Raw genomic sequence first — 15,879 nt, 5'->3', positions numbered from 1 at the left:
TCCCGAAGACAAGCCCTGGGCCCTGGATGCATTCTCAATCAATTGGGGTCACCAGACTATGTACATGTTTCCCCCTATCCATTTGATATCGAAAGTGATCAGCAAGATTTATCGAGACAGAGCTCAGGGAATTCTAGTGGTCCCATACTGGCCCAAGAGACCGTGGTTTGCACTGTTGCAGAGGTTAGCTTCAGAACATCTAATCCTTCCAGACCACTCGGATCTATTAGTCCAGGGGCCAGCAGTTCACCCCAACTTGAACCTCCTTCATCTTTCTGCCTGGAGCCTGAGTGGCGATTACTAAAGGGGAAAGGCTTCTCTAACAAACTTTCAGAGACTCTTATACAAAGCAGAAAAAAGGTTACACGTCAGATCTATTATAAGGCATGGAGAGTTTATAGTTCCTGGTGTGACGCCAACGCCAGAGAGCTGGCGCAATCAAATTCTGTTTTGGAGTTTCTTCAAAGTGGATTTCAGAAGGGTTTAAGCATCAGTACCCTGAAAGTGCAGGTGTCAGCTTTGAGTGTCTTCCTGGACAGAAGGCTGGCGGAAGAGGAATATGTCATAAGATTTTTTAAAGCTTTGAAAAGACTTCGTCCTGCTGTTCAGAATAGAGTACCGCCTTGGGACTTAAACACAGTACTGCAAGGGTTATGTGATCCTCCGTTTGAGCCTTTAGAAGAAAGTTCAGATAAACATTTGTCACTCAAGACAGCATTTCTCTTGGCGATAACATCAGCCAGAAGAGTGGGAGAACTACAGGCATTATCCATCCTAGAGCCTTACTGTATTGTATCCGATGACAGAATCACACTGAAGTTGGATCCAGTTTTTTTGCCTAAGGTGGTATCAAAATTCCACAGATCGCAGGAGATATTCCTTCCCTCTTTTTGCAATAATCCAGCAAACCAAAAGGAGGAAAGACTGCATCATCTGGATGTCAGAAGATGTGTTATGGAGTACATGCAACGCACCAGTTCATGGAGACTTTCGAACGCCCTCTTGGTACTATTTGCAGGAAAGTTCAGAGGTAAAACAGGCTTCTAAAGCAACTATAGCCAGAGGGATAAAACAGGCTATTAATCTCGCTTATACCAAACAAGGAAAGCAACTTTCAGCTAAAGTGAAAGCTCACTCAACCAGAGCAGTATCAACTTCATGGGCAGAGAGGGCAGGAGCATCGGTTGAGCAAATCTGCAAGGCAGCCACCTGGTCAAGTCACAACACATTCGTGAAACACTATAGGCTTGATGTCTTATCTAGTGCCGATTTAAGTTTCGGCAGAAAAGTGTTACAGGCTGTAGTCCCTCCCTAATGGTTATCTTGTATATCATCTCAGGGTTGCTGTCCTGAGACGTTCTGGGAAAGACAAAAATTACTTACGGTAATGTCTTTTCCAGAAGTCGGAAGGACAGCACCCTTTACTACCCACCGCTGTTTCTATTAAAATTTATTTTGAAGCATCATTATGTGTGGAGTCTTTTTTTTACCAACTGAGGGGGTAAGAGCATGAGGGGTTTATATATGTTCTGCCTGCCTAACCAATTATGCAAATCTTTTTTATCTAGTTCCTGTCCAGTGTAGTTTGGATGGAGACAAGTCTCAGGGTTGCTGTCCTTCCGACTTCTGGAAAAGACATTACCGTAAGTAATTTTTGTCTTTCTGCTTGATCCCCTAAACTAGACTAGCGCCCAAAAGAGGTTTCTTGCTTGGTCCCCTAAACTTAACTAATGCCCAAATTAGGCCTCTTGCACACTGCAAGCGATTCCGATTCAGATTCCGCTTTTTAATCGGTTTTTACATCCGATTCAGATTCAGATTTGCAGTGTGCAGGGAGCAAACTGCAAATCGGAATCGGATGTAAAAACTGATTGAAAAGCGGAATCTGAATCGGAATCGCTTGCAGTGTGCAAGAGGCCTTATTTGATATTTGGCAAATTCAATCATAATGATTGAATCTGCCAGAGATCAATGCCACAATGTGGCACCCTGATGGTCAATTGAGTTACCTCTGAACTTGATCTAAATGATGAATCTGGCATGCTGGATAGATCTTGCTCAAAAAGGCGTGGCAGGGTGAACAGCGGTAGCACCTGAACCTGCTGACCATCTGCCAGCATATATGGGCACCTTAACCACTTGCTGACCGCCCACTACCAATTGGCGGCGGCACCCCCAGGACCGGCCAACGCCGATCGGCGGCGGCACCTGGGGGACTAAATAGCCGGGGATCACGCGCATAGATGCGCGCGCATCTGCCGGCATTAGGCTCCGCCCACCCGCGACGTCAACCCGCCGGCCAATTGGTAGCGCCGGCGGGTTGTTAACCCCCGATCTGCCGCATGGAATACAGGCTGCCTCCTGCCCTGGTGATCGAGGGGCCACCGGGGGGGGGGGGGGGGTTTGCAGCTGTACATATAGACACACACACACACACACACACGCGCGCACTGATCCTGCCCCCCCCCCAATTGCCCACAGCACCCCTCAGACCCCCCCTCCCACCCTGATCACCCCCTCAGACCACTGTTTGCACCCAATCACCCCCCTAATCACCCATCAATCACCTTCTGTCACTATCTGTCAACGCTATAATTTAGATTAGGTCCTAAACTGCCCCCTGGGGGCTCCTGATCACCCTCCCACACCCTCAGATCTGCCCCAGCCCCCCCCCCGTGTACTTTATACATCTATTCTCCCCTGTAATCACCCACTGATCACCTGTCAATCACCACCTGTCACTGCCACCCTTCAGATCAGACCCTAACCTGCCCCTTGCGGGCACCTGATCACCCGCCCACACCCTCAGATTGCCCGCACACCCGCCCTCAGATCACCTCCCAAGTGCATTGTTTACATCTGTTCTCCCCTCTAATCACCCACTGATCACCCATCAATCACTCCCTGTCACTGCTACCCATCAGATCAGACCCTAATCTGCCCCTTGCGGGCACCCAAACACCCGCCCACACCTTCAGACCCCCCCCCCGGGGTCACCTCGCCAGGGCATTGCTTGCATCTATTCTCTCCTCTAATCACCCACTGATCACCCATCAATTACCCCCTGTCACTGCTACCCATCAAATCAGATCCTAATCTGCCCAATTACCCGCCCACACCCTCAGATCACCCCTGATCACCTCCCCAGTGCATTGCTTGCATCTATTCCCCCCCCCCCCCCTCTAATCACACCCTGAGACACCCATCAATCACCTCCTGTCACCCCCTAGCACACCTACCCATCAGATCAGGCCCGAACTTGCCCTGTGTGGGCTCCTCAGATCCCCCTCAGACCCCCTTCCGATCACCTCCCCAGTGCATTGATTGCATCTATTCTCCCCTCTAATCACCCCCTGAGACACCCATCAGTCACCTCCTGTCACACCCTAGCACTCCTACCCATCAGATCAGGCCCTAATCTGCCCCCTGCAGGCTTCTGATCACCCGGCTAAACCCTCACCTGCCCCACCGCAGTGACAGAATTTTTTTTTTTCTGATCACTGCTGGTCTCTACGACTTAATTGTGGCTGAGACCAACCGTTATGCCACACAATACGCACCCGCCAATCCAAGAAGCTACCATGCCCAGCCTTTTCGGTGGAAACCACTCCAAGTTTCCGTACGTAACATTTTTTGGGGCCTTCTCCTTACCATGGGTCTAGTCAAAAAGAATGTATTGCGGTCCTATTGGTCTACGCACCCAATACATCACATGCCCATGTTTTCTGCTGCCATGTCCAGGTCACGATTTGAGAAAATCCTGCGCTTCCTGCACTTCAGTGCCAATACAACCTGTCATCTAAGAGGCCACCCTGCTTATGACCAGTTCCACAAAATTTGGCCCCTCATAGACCACCTGTCATCAAAATTTGCAGATGCTTATACCCCTGAACGGTCATTTTGAGGCATTTGGTTTCCAGACAACTCCTCACGGTTTAGGGCCCCTAAAATGCCAGGACAGTATAGGAACCGTACAAGTGACCCCATTTTAGAAAGAAGACACCCCAAGGTATTCCGTTAGGAGTATGGTGAGTTCATAGAAGATTTTATTTTTTGTCACAAGTTAGTGGAAAATGACACTTTGTGACAAAAAACAATAAAAATCAATTTCCGCTAACTTGTGACAAAAATAAAATCTTCTATGAACTCACCATACTCCTAACGGAATACCTTGGGGTGTTGTCTTTCTAAAATGGGGTCACTTGTGGGGTTCCTAAGCTGCCCTGGCATTTTAGGGGTCCTAAACCGTGAGGAGTAGTCTGGAAACCAAATGCCTCAAAATGACCTGTGAAATCCTAAAGGTACTCATAGGACTTTGGGCCCCTTAGTGCACCTAGGCTGCAAAAAAGTGCCACACATGTGGTATCGCCGTACTCAGGAGAAGTAGTATAATGTGTTTTGGGGTGTATTTTTACACATACCCATGCTGGGTGGGAGAAATATCTCTGTAAATGGACAATTGTGAGTAAAAAAAAATAATTGTCATTTACAGAGAGATTTCTCCCACCCAACATGGGTATGTGTAAAAATACACCCCAAAACACATTATACTATTTCTCCTGAGTACGGTGATACTGCATGTGTGACACTTTTTTGCAGCCTAGGTGTGCTAAGGGGCCCAAAGTCCTATGAGCACCTTTAGGCTTTACAGGGATGCTTACAATTTAGCATCCCCAAAAATGCCAGGACAGTAAACGCAACCCACAAATGACCCCATTTTGGAAATTAAACACCCCAAAGTATTCAGAGAGGGGCATGGCGAGTCCTTGGCAGATTATTTTTTTTTTTTTGTCACAAGTTAGCAGAAATGGAAACTCGCTATCGATTGCTGGATTGGGGGGCTGCCTAATACTGGGGACACATATGGCTATCTATGCTGGGTTGGGGGGGGCTAGTTATACTGGAGAGGGAGGGACACTGGAGGCACATCTAGATAACTATACTGGAGAGGGGAGTGTACCAAATACTGGGGGCACATCTGGCTAGGTAACTGGGTGGGTGGGGGGGGTGTCACATTGTGGAATCTTTGCCTCTGGTGTGGGAAAACCTTGGGCGCAAACAAATGCGATTTATCTGCAATTTTGTTTGCATTTGCGATTCTGTGAGCCTGTGTGGTAGTTGTCCCAGCATGCAATAATCCTGCACTTGGGGAATGAGGCTTTAGTCTGCAGTTAGCTTAATAATCATACTTTAGAAAAATTCAGGATTTTGTTTTCAAATTTCATGTTACTTATTGTGTAAAGTATGACAAACAAGTCTCCTTTTTTTTTTTTTTTTTTTTTTTGTTTTAGGTACATTGCTTTCAAATGGTACAGAAAATTACAATGAGCACAAAACAACTTGCAAAGTAAGCTGGAACATTTTTACACGGTTATTTAAAGGACACCTGAAGTAAGGAGGATATGGAGGTTGCCATATTGATTTTCTTTTAAACCATACCAGTTGCCTGGCAGTCCAGCTGAGTATTCAGCATCAGTAGTGTTGGAGTCACAAACCTGAAACAAGCATGCAGCTAATCTTGACATTTTTGTCAGAAACATCTGATTGGCATGCTTGTCTATGACTGAAGGTGTTAGAGGCAATGGACCGACAGGACAGCCAGGCAACTGGTATTGTTTAAAAGGGAATAAATATGGCAGCCTTCATATCCCTCTCACTCCTGGTGTCCTTTAATCACATGATGTGTGATTGCTTTAAATTTTGAGACATTACAGTGAAACTTCATTATTGTAGGCTCAGCTCATCTCTGTAGAAATGCAGGGATAAATTACAAAGCTTGTTTAGCTTGCTTGCTTGCATGTAAAATCCAGTTAATACCACACCAAAGAGGTTTGAGAAGAGCCGAGTTAGCAGCAGTTTTATCCAACATGCACTATTTACCTTGTGGGGGGAAGTGAGCAGGTTTTTGAACCTCCCATGCAGTTCTATGGCTGGTTTACACTATGCTAAAGTGTCAGCGCATCCGTATGGCACTCTGGTGGTCTCTGTCAGTTTCTGCTGCTCCCAGGAGTGAATGCATGCCATTCTGTGGCAACCCATCCACTGTCGGAAAAATCGTCCAAATCCTGTCTGTCTATTGTGGAACTGGAACAGACAAACCCAAATCTGATGTTGACCTACATGTTTAAATGGGTACAGGATTTCCAATAGGAATACATGGGGACCATTTTGCATGTACTGTAAATTGGTTTGCTGCCTTCTGCTCTGAAAAGCCATCTAGTGTGGACTAAGTGTGTTCCGGTGCAAGGAAGTTCTGTCCACAAATTGCTCAATGCCCAGTACTTCAGGGCCTCACCAGTGCCCATATTCTGCCATATTACCCAATGAAAAACTCATTTATCTCATCCACTTTCATTTGTTAATTAGAGCAATACTAGATATTTGGGGTAATCCCCCTGGGCGCCTGTTCTCGGCACCCAGCGCCGGCCATGTAGCGTCAGTTTGGCGTGGCTATAGCCAAACCCCAAATTATTTCTCCCTCCGAGTTGCTACATCTTGGAGGCGGAATAGTATTTAAAGTCATTGGGAATTGTCGTTAATAAAGAAAAAAAAAGCCAGTTACTTATCTAAGGAGAGGGAAGGCTCTGAGTCCTAATGAGTCTTCCCTCTCCTCCCCTGATAATCGTTCCAGCGCAGGATCCCCCATAGCAGCATTCAACCAATTTGGTCAAATTCTGCTCTCTCCCCCGCCGAAGGGAGGCTTCCCGAGTGCTCCTGAAGACAGGCCGCTGCATACTGCGCACTCCCTCCCTTGCGCACCTGCGGGTGCGCAGTATGGAGCTGCCTGGCACCTGAAGATTTCCGAAGTCCCACGCGGCGGGGGATTCTAACAGGGATGCTTGCGCTGCACCGAGAGATGAGGAGCGGGAAGGCTCATTCTAACCCAGAGCCGTCCCTCTCCTTAGGTAAGTATCTGGCTTTTTTTTTTTTTATAATGACAATTCCCAATGACTAACGTCACTGGGGATTTTAACGGCAGCAGGGTAAGCCTTAAGTTCAGACTACAGGGAAGAGCTTCACTATTTCCTCATTGTCTTGATCTACAGAAAGCACTGTAGTGAAGCTGTAATTACCTCAAGTATACATTTGTGCGGGGAATTTAGAAAAAGAAATAAGAGCTACTGAATTACTCTGGACAATTGGATGTTTTATGTGTGCACAGCTTCACAACACTATAGTTCACACATTAGTCGCTTCATTGTGTGACAAAATTTCCCCCATTTAGTTCTACAATGTAAACAGAGTGAAGGCTGTTGGTGTATTTTAGCACAGAATGGGCTACAAAGGTAAATAATAGTGCAAAAGTGTCTTCTAATACTGTCTGCTACGTCTGATGGTAAACTGATGTCTTTTTGTAGGGAACTCGGGCTAATAAGGAGAAGCTCAAAGTTGTCTGTGAACAATAGGAATGGCAGCAGCCCCAAGTCTAGTAAGTAACTGTCCCCTTGATTCTGTTTGACAGGAAGATTAAGATTTCTGACCCCCGTCTGGTTGTTTTCATTGCAGGACAATTCTTTCAATACTTGATCATCATTGATTTTGAGTCAACCTGTTGGAAGGACATTAAGCACTATGGTCAAGAAATCAGTAAGTAATAAACTGTAATAAGGATTGACCGCTCACAGAAGGTATACAAAGAGACTGTATTCATCCATTGTCTGGACATCTGAGGTGATCCTAAACCTGAACACTAGGGATGGTTATAGGGTTAATAGGGGTAATGGAGACTTGAGATAAATATTTGTGCAATTTTTTTTAAATTATAGCCTAAAAAGGGCCTGATAAAATGCAGACTTATAATTTGCATCTTATTAAACATCCCTGCTGAACACATAATGCATAATATCATGGCTTCAATTAACTAAGGTGCCTCTAGAGGTCGCCAATCATCTCTAGGAGCGATTTAAGTGATCCAGAAAACCTGGAAAATATTCAACAGAATTTGTCTATTTCTAGTCAGCTTCCTTCTCTTCCCCATCCCCTAGGTGTGTTGCAGTGCTTAATAACCATAATCTCAATTATTCAGTGAGACCAGCACCCATGTCGTAGGAAAAATAGATGCAGAGTGCATTCACGAGTGTTGCCTTTTTATACCACTGAGGTAGTAAACAATAGTCCAAAATCTAGTCGGCACATCCAAAATAGTAATAGCTTATTGAAAATAAATTTAAAATCGGCATTTAAAAAGGGAGCTGCATATCAGGGCAGCCTGCTGTGCCAGGCAGCCAACCTGTCTTCACACAGAACAGCCCCTTAATAACCATGGACAGACTGTGTGGCTGCTGCCAGGTTTGGGGCTGCATTTTGACAATGGAGTGGTCAGGAAAATCAGCTGGATGGTGCACCTGGCAAAAAGGGCCTGGGGAAAGGTTTTCTGGTGAGGGTTGTATCTTTTTGCCACTATCTTGGACAATTTTTGAAAAAGTTAAATTCAGGTTTCCTGGATCACACAGGCTGTCAATAACAAGCAATATAATCACAATGTTCACTTTGACGCATCAGCAGTACAGCAGTGTCAGTCGGAATAATGTGCAACATGCATTTACTGCTAATGCGCTATGTATCTTTTTTTTTTTTTTTTATTACCGTTGGGTTGCTACCTGCATAGTTTTAATGCTGCCTAGGTAGATCAGGACCAATGTCACATGGCTTGACAAGGTACATGTAGCAGGGGAGAAGGTTTGCCTTTTCTTTCCATACCTTCCTAGAAGAGTGACAACCATGAGTTAATCTGCGCAGGCTGTCTGTCTCTAGGACGGGTGGTTCCAGTGAGTATAGCAGGCACACTCTCCCCCCGTTATTTGCATCATATTACTGTTATGGATACCTTTTGACCTGCTGTAGTTTATATTTTTTATTTATTGCAGGAATAATTTTTACAATAACATTTTTACATGCATTAATGAAGGTTAATATGTAACAAACGTATGCATACATAAAACCTATAACTGAACTGGGACTTTTGCATCTGTTTCGCTAATGCGTTGACAAGCCAAATGATCCGTACATAACTTATTCTGCCTGCCTTCCCTTTCAGTTGAGTTTCCAGCAGTTTTGTTGAACACTTCCAGCGGAGAAATAGAGTCCGAGTTCCACACCTATGTACAGCCGCAAGAGCACCCAATTCTTTCCAACTTTTGTACAGAACTCACAGGGATAAGTCAGGTATATTTTCTCTTTTATTTGGTAGAGAATGGTTGAAAGTGCTACTACACTGTAGGTTCACAATTCCATGTAATGTTTATGCTTTTAAAATCTTTTGTGCAAGCAGGAAACTAGAGATACAATCTAAAATTTGACTCATCAGTTTTTGTTTTTATTACTGCTGGATCTTTTCACAAATTTAAAGCACACCTGACCTGAGGCAAAGATACCTGAGCTAGAACAGAGGTGTGTTCACTGGATCCACATACCTCTGTGCCTTGTCCATTCCTCTCCTTGTCCCACTGGTCCCTGTAATCACTCCTGGAAAAGCAGCGATGTGTGTGGGTTTGTAAAGATTGATCTCGGAATGATAGTCCGCGTGCAGTACAGTATATCGGGAACCATAAACGACGAGTGGAGGGGGCGTTCCTAAGGACGGGCAGAGACATAATCAACATTCTGCTCAGTCAAATATTACAGAGCGAGGGGCCCTGGAGTGTGAGGATGATGAAAATAAAAAAGCTTTAATTCTTCTTTAAAGAGAACCCGAGGTGTGTTTAAAGAATGTTATCTGCATACAGAGGCTGGATCTGCCTATACAGCCCAGCCTCTGTTGCTATCCCAAACCCCACTAAGGTCCCCCTGCACTCTGCAATCCCTCATAAATCACAGCCGTGCTGTGAGGCTGTATTTACATCTGTAGTGTCAGTCTCAGCTGCTCCCCCGCCTCCTGCATAGCTCCGGTCCCTGCCCCTGTCCCTTACCTCCAATCAGCAGGGAGGGAAGGGATGCAGGCGGGGACTGGAGTTCTGCAGGAGGCGGGGAGAGCAGCAGACTGACACTATAGAGATAAACACAGCCAGCTCTGACAAGCTGTTTGTCAGCAGCGTGGCTGTGATTTATGAGGGATTGCAGAGTGCAGGGGGACCTTAGGGGGGTTTGGGATAGCAACAGAGGCTGGGCTGTATAGGCAGATCCAGCCTCTGTATGCAGATAATATTCTTCAAACCCACCTCGGGTTCTCTTTAATAAACTTGCAAAATACATCAATTTTGAAATGCTTGCAAATTTGCAAACTGCAAATGGCCCATAAAATACATTGCATGTGTGGCTCACAAAGTTCAACAAAATGCGGTAAAAAGGATGGGGCTTGCCCTAGTGTGCAGTGTGCACCCAGCCTGAGGGTGGTGGGAGTGGAACCTTCACCTCACATGGTAGCATGAGGACCTAACCTGTAAGAAGCACATTTACAGTTTGCTGGAAAGTACGCTATGTTCTGTTTAGTGCAAAACTTTCCTTATTTTGGTGAAATAGGTGACTATTCCAGTTTAAGTTCTGTCTGAAACGGATGATGTGTAGATCGGTTTCTGAAAACTACTGAATATTTTGAGAACAGGTTTAAATAAAATGAGTGTTATTAAACCTCCTACATTTAAAGGACACCTGAAGTGAGAGGGATATGGAGGCTGCCATATTAATTTCCTTTTAAGTAATACCAGTTGCCTGGCTATTCTGTTGTTCATGCGCCTCTAATACATTTAGCCATAGACTCTGAACAAGCATGCAGCAGATCAGGTGTTTCTGACACTATTGTCAGATTTGACAAGATTATACACATACTTGTTTCTGGTATGTTTCAGACACTCAATAGTTTGTTAGGGCTGCCAGGCAACTGGTATTGTTAAACAGGAAATATATATGGCAGCCTCCATATACTTCTCCCTTCAGGTTCCCTTTAATTGTACATGGCAAGTTGTAAATTATTGCATTCATCATACAATAGCCCAGACTGATTACATACGTGTCATGTCTAAACAGATCTCTTGTGAACTGGGAGGTTGTTAGTTATTGGTGGGAATTTACTGGGCGAGATTTGCAATAGAATGAAACTTTGTTCATACCTTAAAGAGGAGCTGTTAGGTATAAGGTCTCAGAGAAAATAAACACATATATCAGTAGCTAAAGATTGGCTGTACTTACATTACATATGCATTTCACTGTCCACGTTTGGATTTCACAGAATTTGTATATAGTATATGCTGAGATAGATGCTCCTGACAGCTCATGGCAGGCTCCATGTTTTTCTGTCAAATGTGTCGTCATGTCCTGCCTGCTTCCTGATCACAGAAAAGCTCCTACTGAATAACACAGTGTGCAGTGAATATTAATGAGCCATGTGGCTAGGAACAATAGCTGACTCCTGCAGTGTACTCTGCCCGGAGATTTATCAGTGCTACGCGCTGGACTGATTACAAGCTGCTGTAACGTCTCATTAGCAGCCGAGGGGAGGGCCCCAGAATGCTTTGCAGTATAGTATGCGGCTTGCGTCCTCTTGGGTCTATAACAGCTTTTCTGATAAGCACACATCAAAGGTAACTGAGATTTTTATCTTCACTAATGGCTTTTTGGCTTCCTTCTAAACTGTTTAACACAGGAGAATAGAGGTTTAAATTAGCTTCTGCAGCCTGACAGTTACTCTTTAAAAGTAATTCTCCACCTATGTTTGGATGTCTGAACATGGTTTCAATTCATTTCTCTTCAGTATATCTTCTTCAGTAAACCACCCTCATCAGCATTATACAATTCCAGTAAGATTTTGATGACTGAAGACGCCTGGCAGCTTCCTTGCTATCATCATTCTCTCCTGACATTCTAATACTTTACATACAAGACTAATATTATTTCCGGCTTTTAACCTCCCTGGCAGTAACCCTGAGTCAGGCTCGAGTTTGGAAAGCCGCAGCTGAGCGGTAACCTCGAGCTAGACTTGTGGTGACCATCGCAAGGTCTATGCAGAGCATAGCGCGCAGTGGCCATTTTCACTTACCACCCTGGGATCCAGATGCAGGCAGCCATTCTTCTTCCTGTCCTCCGAGGCTCTGCATTTCCTTGGTGAGAACATGACGACAGCTGGCGATCTCACTATAGGGTTACAGCACCACCTAGAGTACGGAGTGAGAACTGCAGCGCTGGATCCTAGGGAGGTAAGTGCAGGGGCTGTTGCAGGCTTTCTAGCAGCATAATTGTTTCACGGTTTTAGGGTCTGAAAGTGTGAACAAAAATGCACCGGTTTTAAACCCTAAAATCTGGAAATAATCATACTATCAGGGTGGTTAATCATTTCAATGATGATAATTCTCAAATGATATAAAAAACTAATAACCTTTCTATTTTTAGCAACAAGTGGATGATGGGGTCCCTCTAAAGATCTGTCTGTCTCAGTTTTCTAACTGGATTCAAAAACTCCAAAATGATAAAGGCATCATTTTCCCAAGTGTCCTTCCAAATCAAGCCACCTCCGATCAAAAGATATGTGCATTTGTCACGTGGTCAGGTAGGTAGCAGCTTTGGATTGTATGTGCCATGCCAGCGCTATAACACAGTAGTTTATAGAGCACAGATCTGTGAGATCTTTGTAGGAACACCTTAGCTTTATATTATTGTATCTGCTAAATCTATTGCATTATTATTTCAGACTGGGATCTGGGAGTTTGTTTGCTGTATGAATGCAAGAGGAAACAGTTGAGAAAACCAGATATTCTGAATTCGTGGATTGACCTCAGACTAACTTACAAGGTGAGGTGACCCATCTCTAAGTACAAGACAAAGACCTCAATTCACTAAAATCATGCTGGTGATAATAAGGCAAGAGAAAACTTACCACCACACATCGGATGGTATTTTCAGTGTTAATTCACTAAAGAAGCTTGCCTTATTAAGGTGTAGAGATGAGTTTTCACAGTGAGAGTTATTGTATCACTTCAGTCCTTAAAGAGGAACTGTCACAAAAATCTTAAAATTTGAAACGCATACATAAGAAGTACATTTCTTCCGGAGTAAAATGAGCAATACATTACTTTTCTCCTATGTTGCTGTCACTTTCAGTAGGTAGTAGAAATCTGACATTACCGACAGATTTTGGCTTAGTCCATCTCTTCATGGGGGGATTCTCAGCATGGCCTTTATTCTTTATAAAGACATTCTCTGAAAAAGACTTAAACAAAGATGTTGGCCAGCCTCCCTGCTCACTGCACACTTTTTTGGCAGTTGGACAGTGCAACTGCCATTCACTAAGTGCTTTTAAAAATAAAGAAAACCCTGAGAACCCCCCACGAGAAGATGGGCTAGTCTAAAATCTGTCTGTAATGTCAGATTTATACTACTTACTGTAAGTGACAGCAACATAGGAGAAAAGTAATTTATGGCTGATTTTATCCTCGAAGAAATGTACTTCTTTTTTGTATATGTTCACATGTATTTTAAATTTTAAGATCTTCGCGACAGAGGTCCTTTAAGGTACATCCTCTGTAGTTATTTTCACATGCAGTTAATTAACAGCCTGTCTTTAACTTTAGAATTCTGTAGTTATTTTAAGGATTAAAACATTAACTTAAAGAGAACCCGAGGTGGGTTTGAAGATTATTATCTGCATACAGAGGCTGGATCTGCCTATACAGCCCAGCCTCTGTTGCTATCCCAAACCCCCCTAAGGTCCCCCTGCACTATGCAATCCCTCATAAATCACAGCCACGCTGCTGACAAACAGCTTGTCAGAGCTGGCTGTGTTTATCTCTATAGTGTCAGTCTGCTGCTCTCCCCGCCTCCTGCAGAACTCCAGTCCCCGCCTGCATCCCTTCCCTCCCTGCTGATTGGAGGGAAGGGACGGGGGCAGGGACCGGAGCTATGCAGGAGGCGGGGGAGCAGCTGAGACTGACACTACACATGTAAACACAGCCTCACAGCATGGCTGTGATTTATGAGGGATTGCAGAGTGCAGGGGGACCTTAGTGGGGTTTGGGATAGCAACAGAGGCTGGGCTGTATAGGCAGATCCAGCCTCTGTATGCAGATAACATTCTTTAAACACACCTCGGGTTCTCTTTAAAGCCCCATCTATACGATACAATTCTTTGTGCGATTCGATTACAATTCTGTTTACGATCCGATTTAAATCCGACATGTCCGATCGGGATTCGATACAATTCGATTTGCCATTGTTTTGCAATGGCAAATCGAATAGAATCAAATCCCGATCAGACATGTCGGATTTAATCGGATCGTAAACAGAATCGTAATCGAATCACACAAAGAATTGTATCGTATAGATTGGGCTTTGGAGATCTCTCCTTAGACAGAAGAGTTAAGTTTAGGTTTGCCTGAGGTAAATTGTTTAGTGAATACCACATGCCTTATCACCATGGTGATAACACTAGAAACCGTTCAGAAACATTATTAAAGACAGGAGATAAATTTAGTGAATTGAGGCCAATGTCTAAATAACTTTACATAAAGCAATCCTTTCTATGATGCCCATTTGTCTTGTGCTGTGTAAACTATGAATTAACATTAATGTGAGAAAATACTTGTCATTTTATCACTATTCAATAGACAAGCTTCTAAACGTTCTGATATATATTATTTTGTTTCAGCTCTTCTACAATCGTAAACCAAAAGGCTTGAATGGAGCTTTGCAGGATGTTGGAATTGAGTTTTCAGGAAGGGAGCATTCTGGTATGGCGTAATGTCTAAACAATGTCACATGTGGAGTAGTTAGTGTAATTTTCTGATGAAAGGCAATATTTTCCCTAATTCTTCTATGCTCGTGTCAAGATCATTTGTCCCAGCACATTAACCTCCTGGGGACTGCTTAACGCCGACGGGCGTGGCCACGGCGGCAACCCCAGGACCGCCTAATGCCGATCGGCGTCAAGTCCTAGGGCTGCAGTTTGCAGGTGATCGCGCATCTCCTGCTCGGGGGGGCGGAGCTTCGCCTCGCCTTCACTCTCCGATCGCCGTCTTTACCGTTAGTACAACACTGCGATCAGCAGCAGCGCTGTACTGAGGACAGCCGTGTGACACGGCTGTCCCCCTGGGGGACAAGAGAGCGACCGGCTCTCATAGGCAGCAGCCTATGACAGCCGATTGCCGTGATTGGCCTACTGGGGGGAGGGAGGGGTTTGGGTAGCAAAAAAAAAAAAAAATTTAAAAAAAAAAATAATATTTACACACACAAAAATAAACTGGGGGGGGGGGGGGGGGGAATCAGATCAGACCCCACCAACAGAGAGCTCTGTTGGTGGGGGGGAAAAGGAGGAGGGGGAATCACTCGTGTGCTGTGTTATGCGGCCCTGCAGCTTGGCCTTAAAGCTGCAGTGGCCATTTTATTAAAAATGTGCCTGGTCTTTAGGGGGATTTACCACTGTGGTCCTCAAGTGGTTAAGCAGACCTTTGGGACACGTTTGTAGATACAGTTAGAGTTTTAAAGGATAGCTCCAGGCATATGTTAAAAATTAACCTGTGGGTGAAACGGTGGTATTGTCCTTACTGGGAAGGCTCTACTTGGTCCACAATGCAGCAGCTTCTATTCCAGGTCACTTGTCTTGGAGTCCAGCAATAAAATCTGTGCTGATTGCCTTCATTCAGTGTCTATCTTCCCAGCTTCTTCTGGTCATGGTTTTGCTGATTGACTAGAGGCCATGTCAGTCCAATCGTTTGTCCCAACACTTTAATCCATGCTTATACTAATTATGTTACCCTTGCCTATGCCATGTCTAGTCAAATTTTGTAGGCTTTGATAATTGAGTCCAGCAGTACAATCTGTGCTGATTGCTTTAATACTGTGATCTCTAATTTCCCAACTTCTTCTGGTCACTTCTCTGCTGGTTGGGTAGTGGCCCTGTCAGTCAGTCAACCTACTGCTAGGCTAAGTACCAGAAGGGGTTGGACTGGAAGCCAT

At 44.6% G+C, this 15,879-nt stretch overlaps 1 protein-coding gene across 3 annotated transcripts in view; it reads left to right on the top strand.

Annotated features, from left to right (window-relative positions):
• Nucleotides 1-15,879, top strand: part of ERI2 (ERI1 exoribonuclease family member 2) — a 196,613-nt gene that overhangs the window by 7,814 nt on the left and 172,920 nt on the right. For all 3 annotated transcript variants that reach the window (XM_068244808.1, XM_068244807.1, XM_068244806.1), the window contains exons 2-8: nt 5,292-5,347; nt 7,359-7,429; nt 7,507-7,587; nt 9,038-9,165; nt 12,322-12,478; nt 12,620-12,720; nt 14,573-14,654. In XM_068244808.1, coding sequence (XP_068100909.1) covers nt 5,307-5,347; nt 7,359-7,429; nt 7,507-7,587; nt 9,038-9,165; nt 12,322-12,478; nt 12,620-12,720; nt 14,573-14,654 — 661 coding nt within the window. In that variant the 5' untranslated portion in view covers nt 5,292-5,306. The remainder of the gene's footprint in view (nt 1-5,291; nt 5,348-7,358; nt 7,430-7,506; nt 7,588-9,037; nt 9,166-12,321; nt 12,479-12,619; nt 12,721-14,572; nt 14,655-15,879) is intronic.

Source organism: Hyperolius riggenbachi, chromosome 7 (assembly GCF_040937935.1).
Source record: "Hyperolius riggenbachi isolate aHypRig1 chromosome 7, aHypRig1.pri, whole genome shotgun sequence".
Classification (NCBI taxonomy): Eukaryota; Metazoa; Chordata; class Amphibia; order Anura; family Hyperoliidae; genus Hyperolius; species Hyperolius riggenbachi.
The sequence above is the reverse complement of the archived record's forward strand: the minus strand, read 5'-3'. Positions and strand labels throughout refer to the sequence as shown.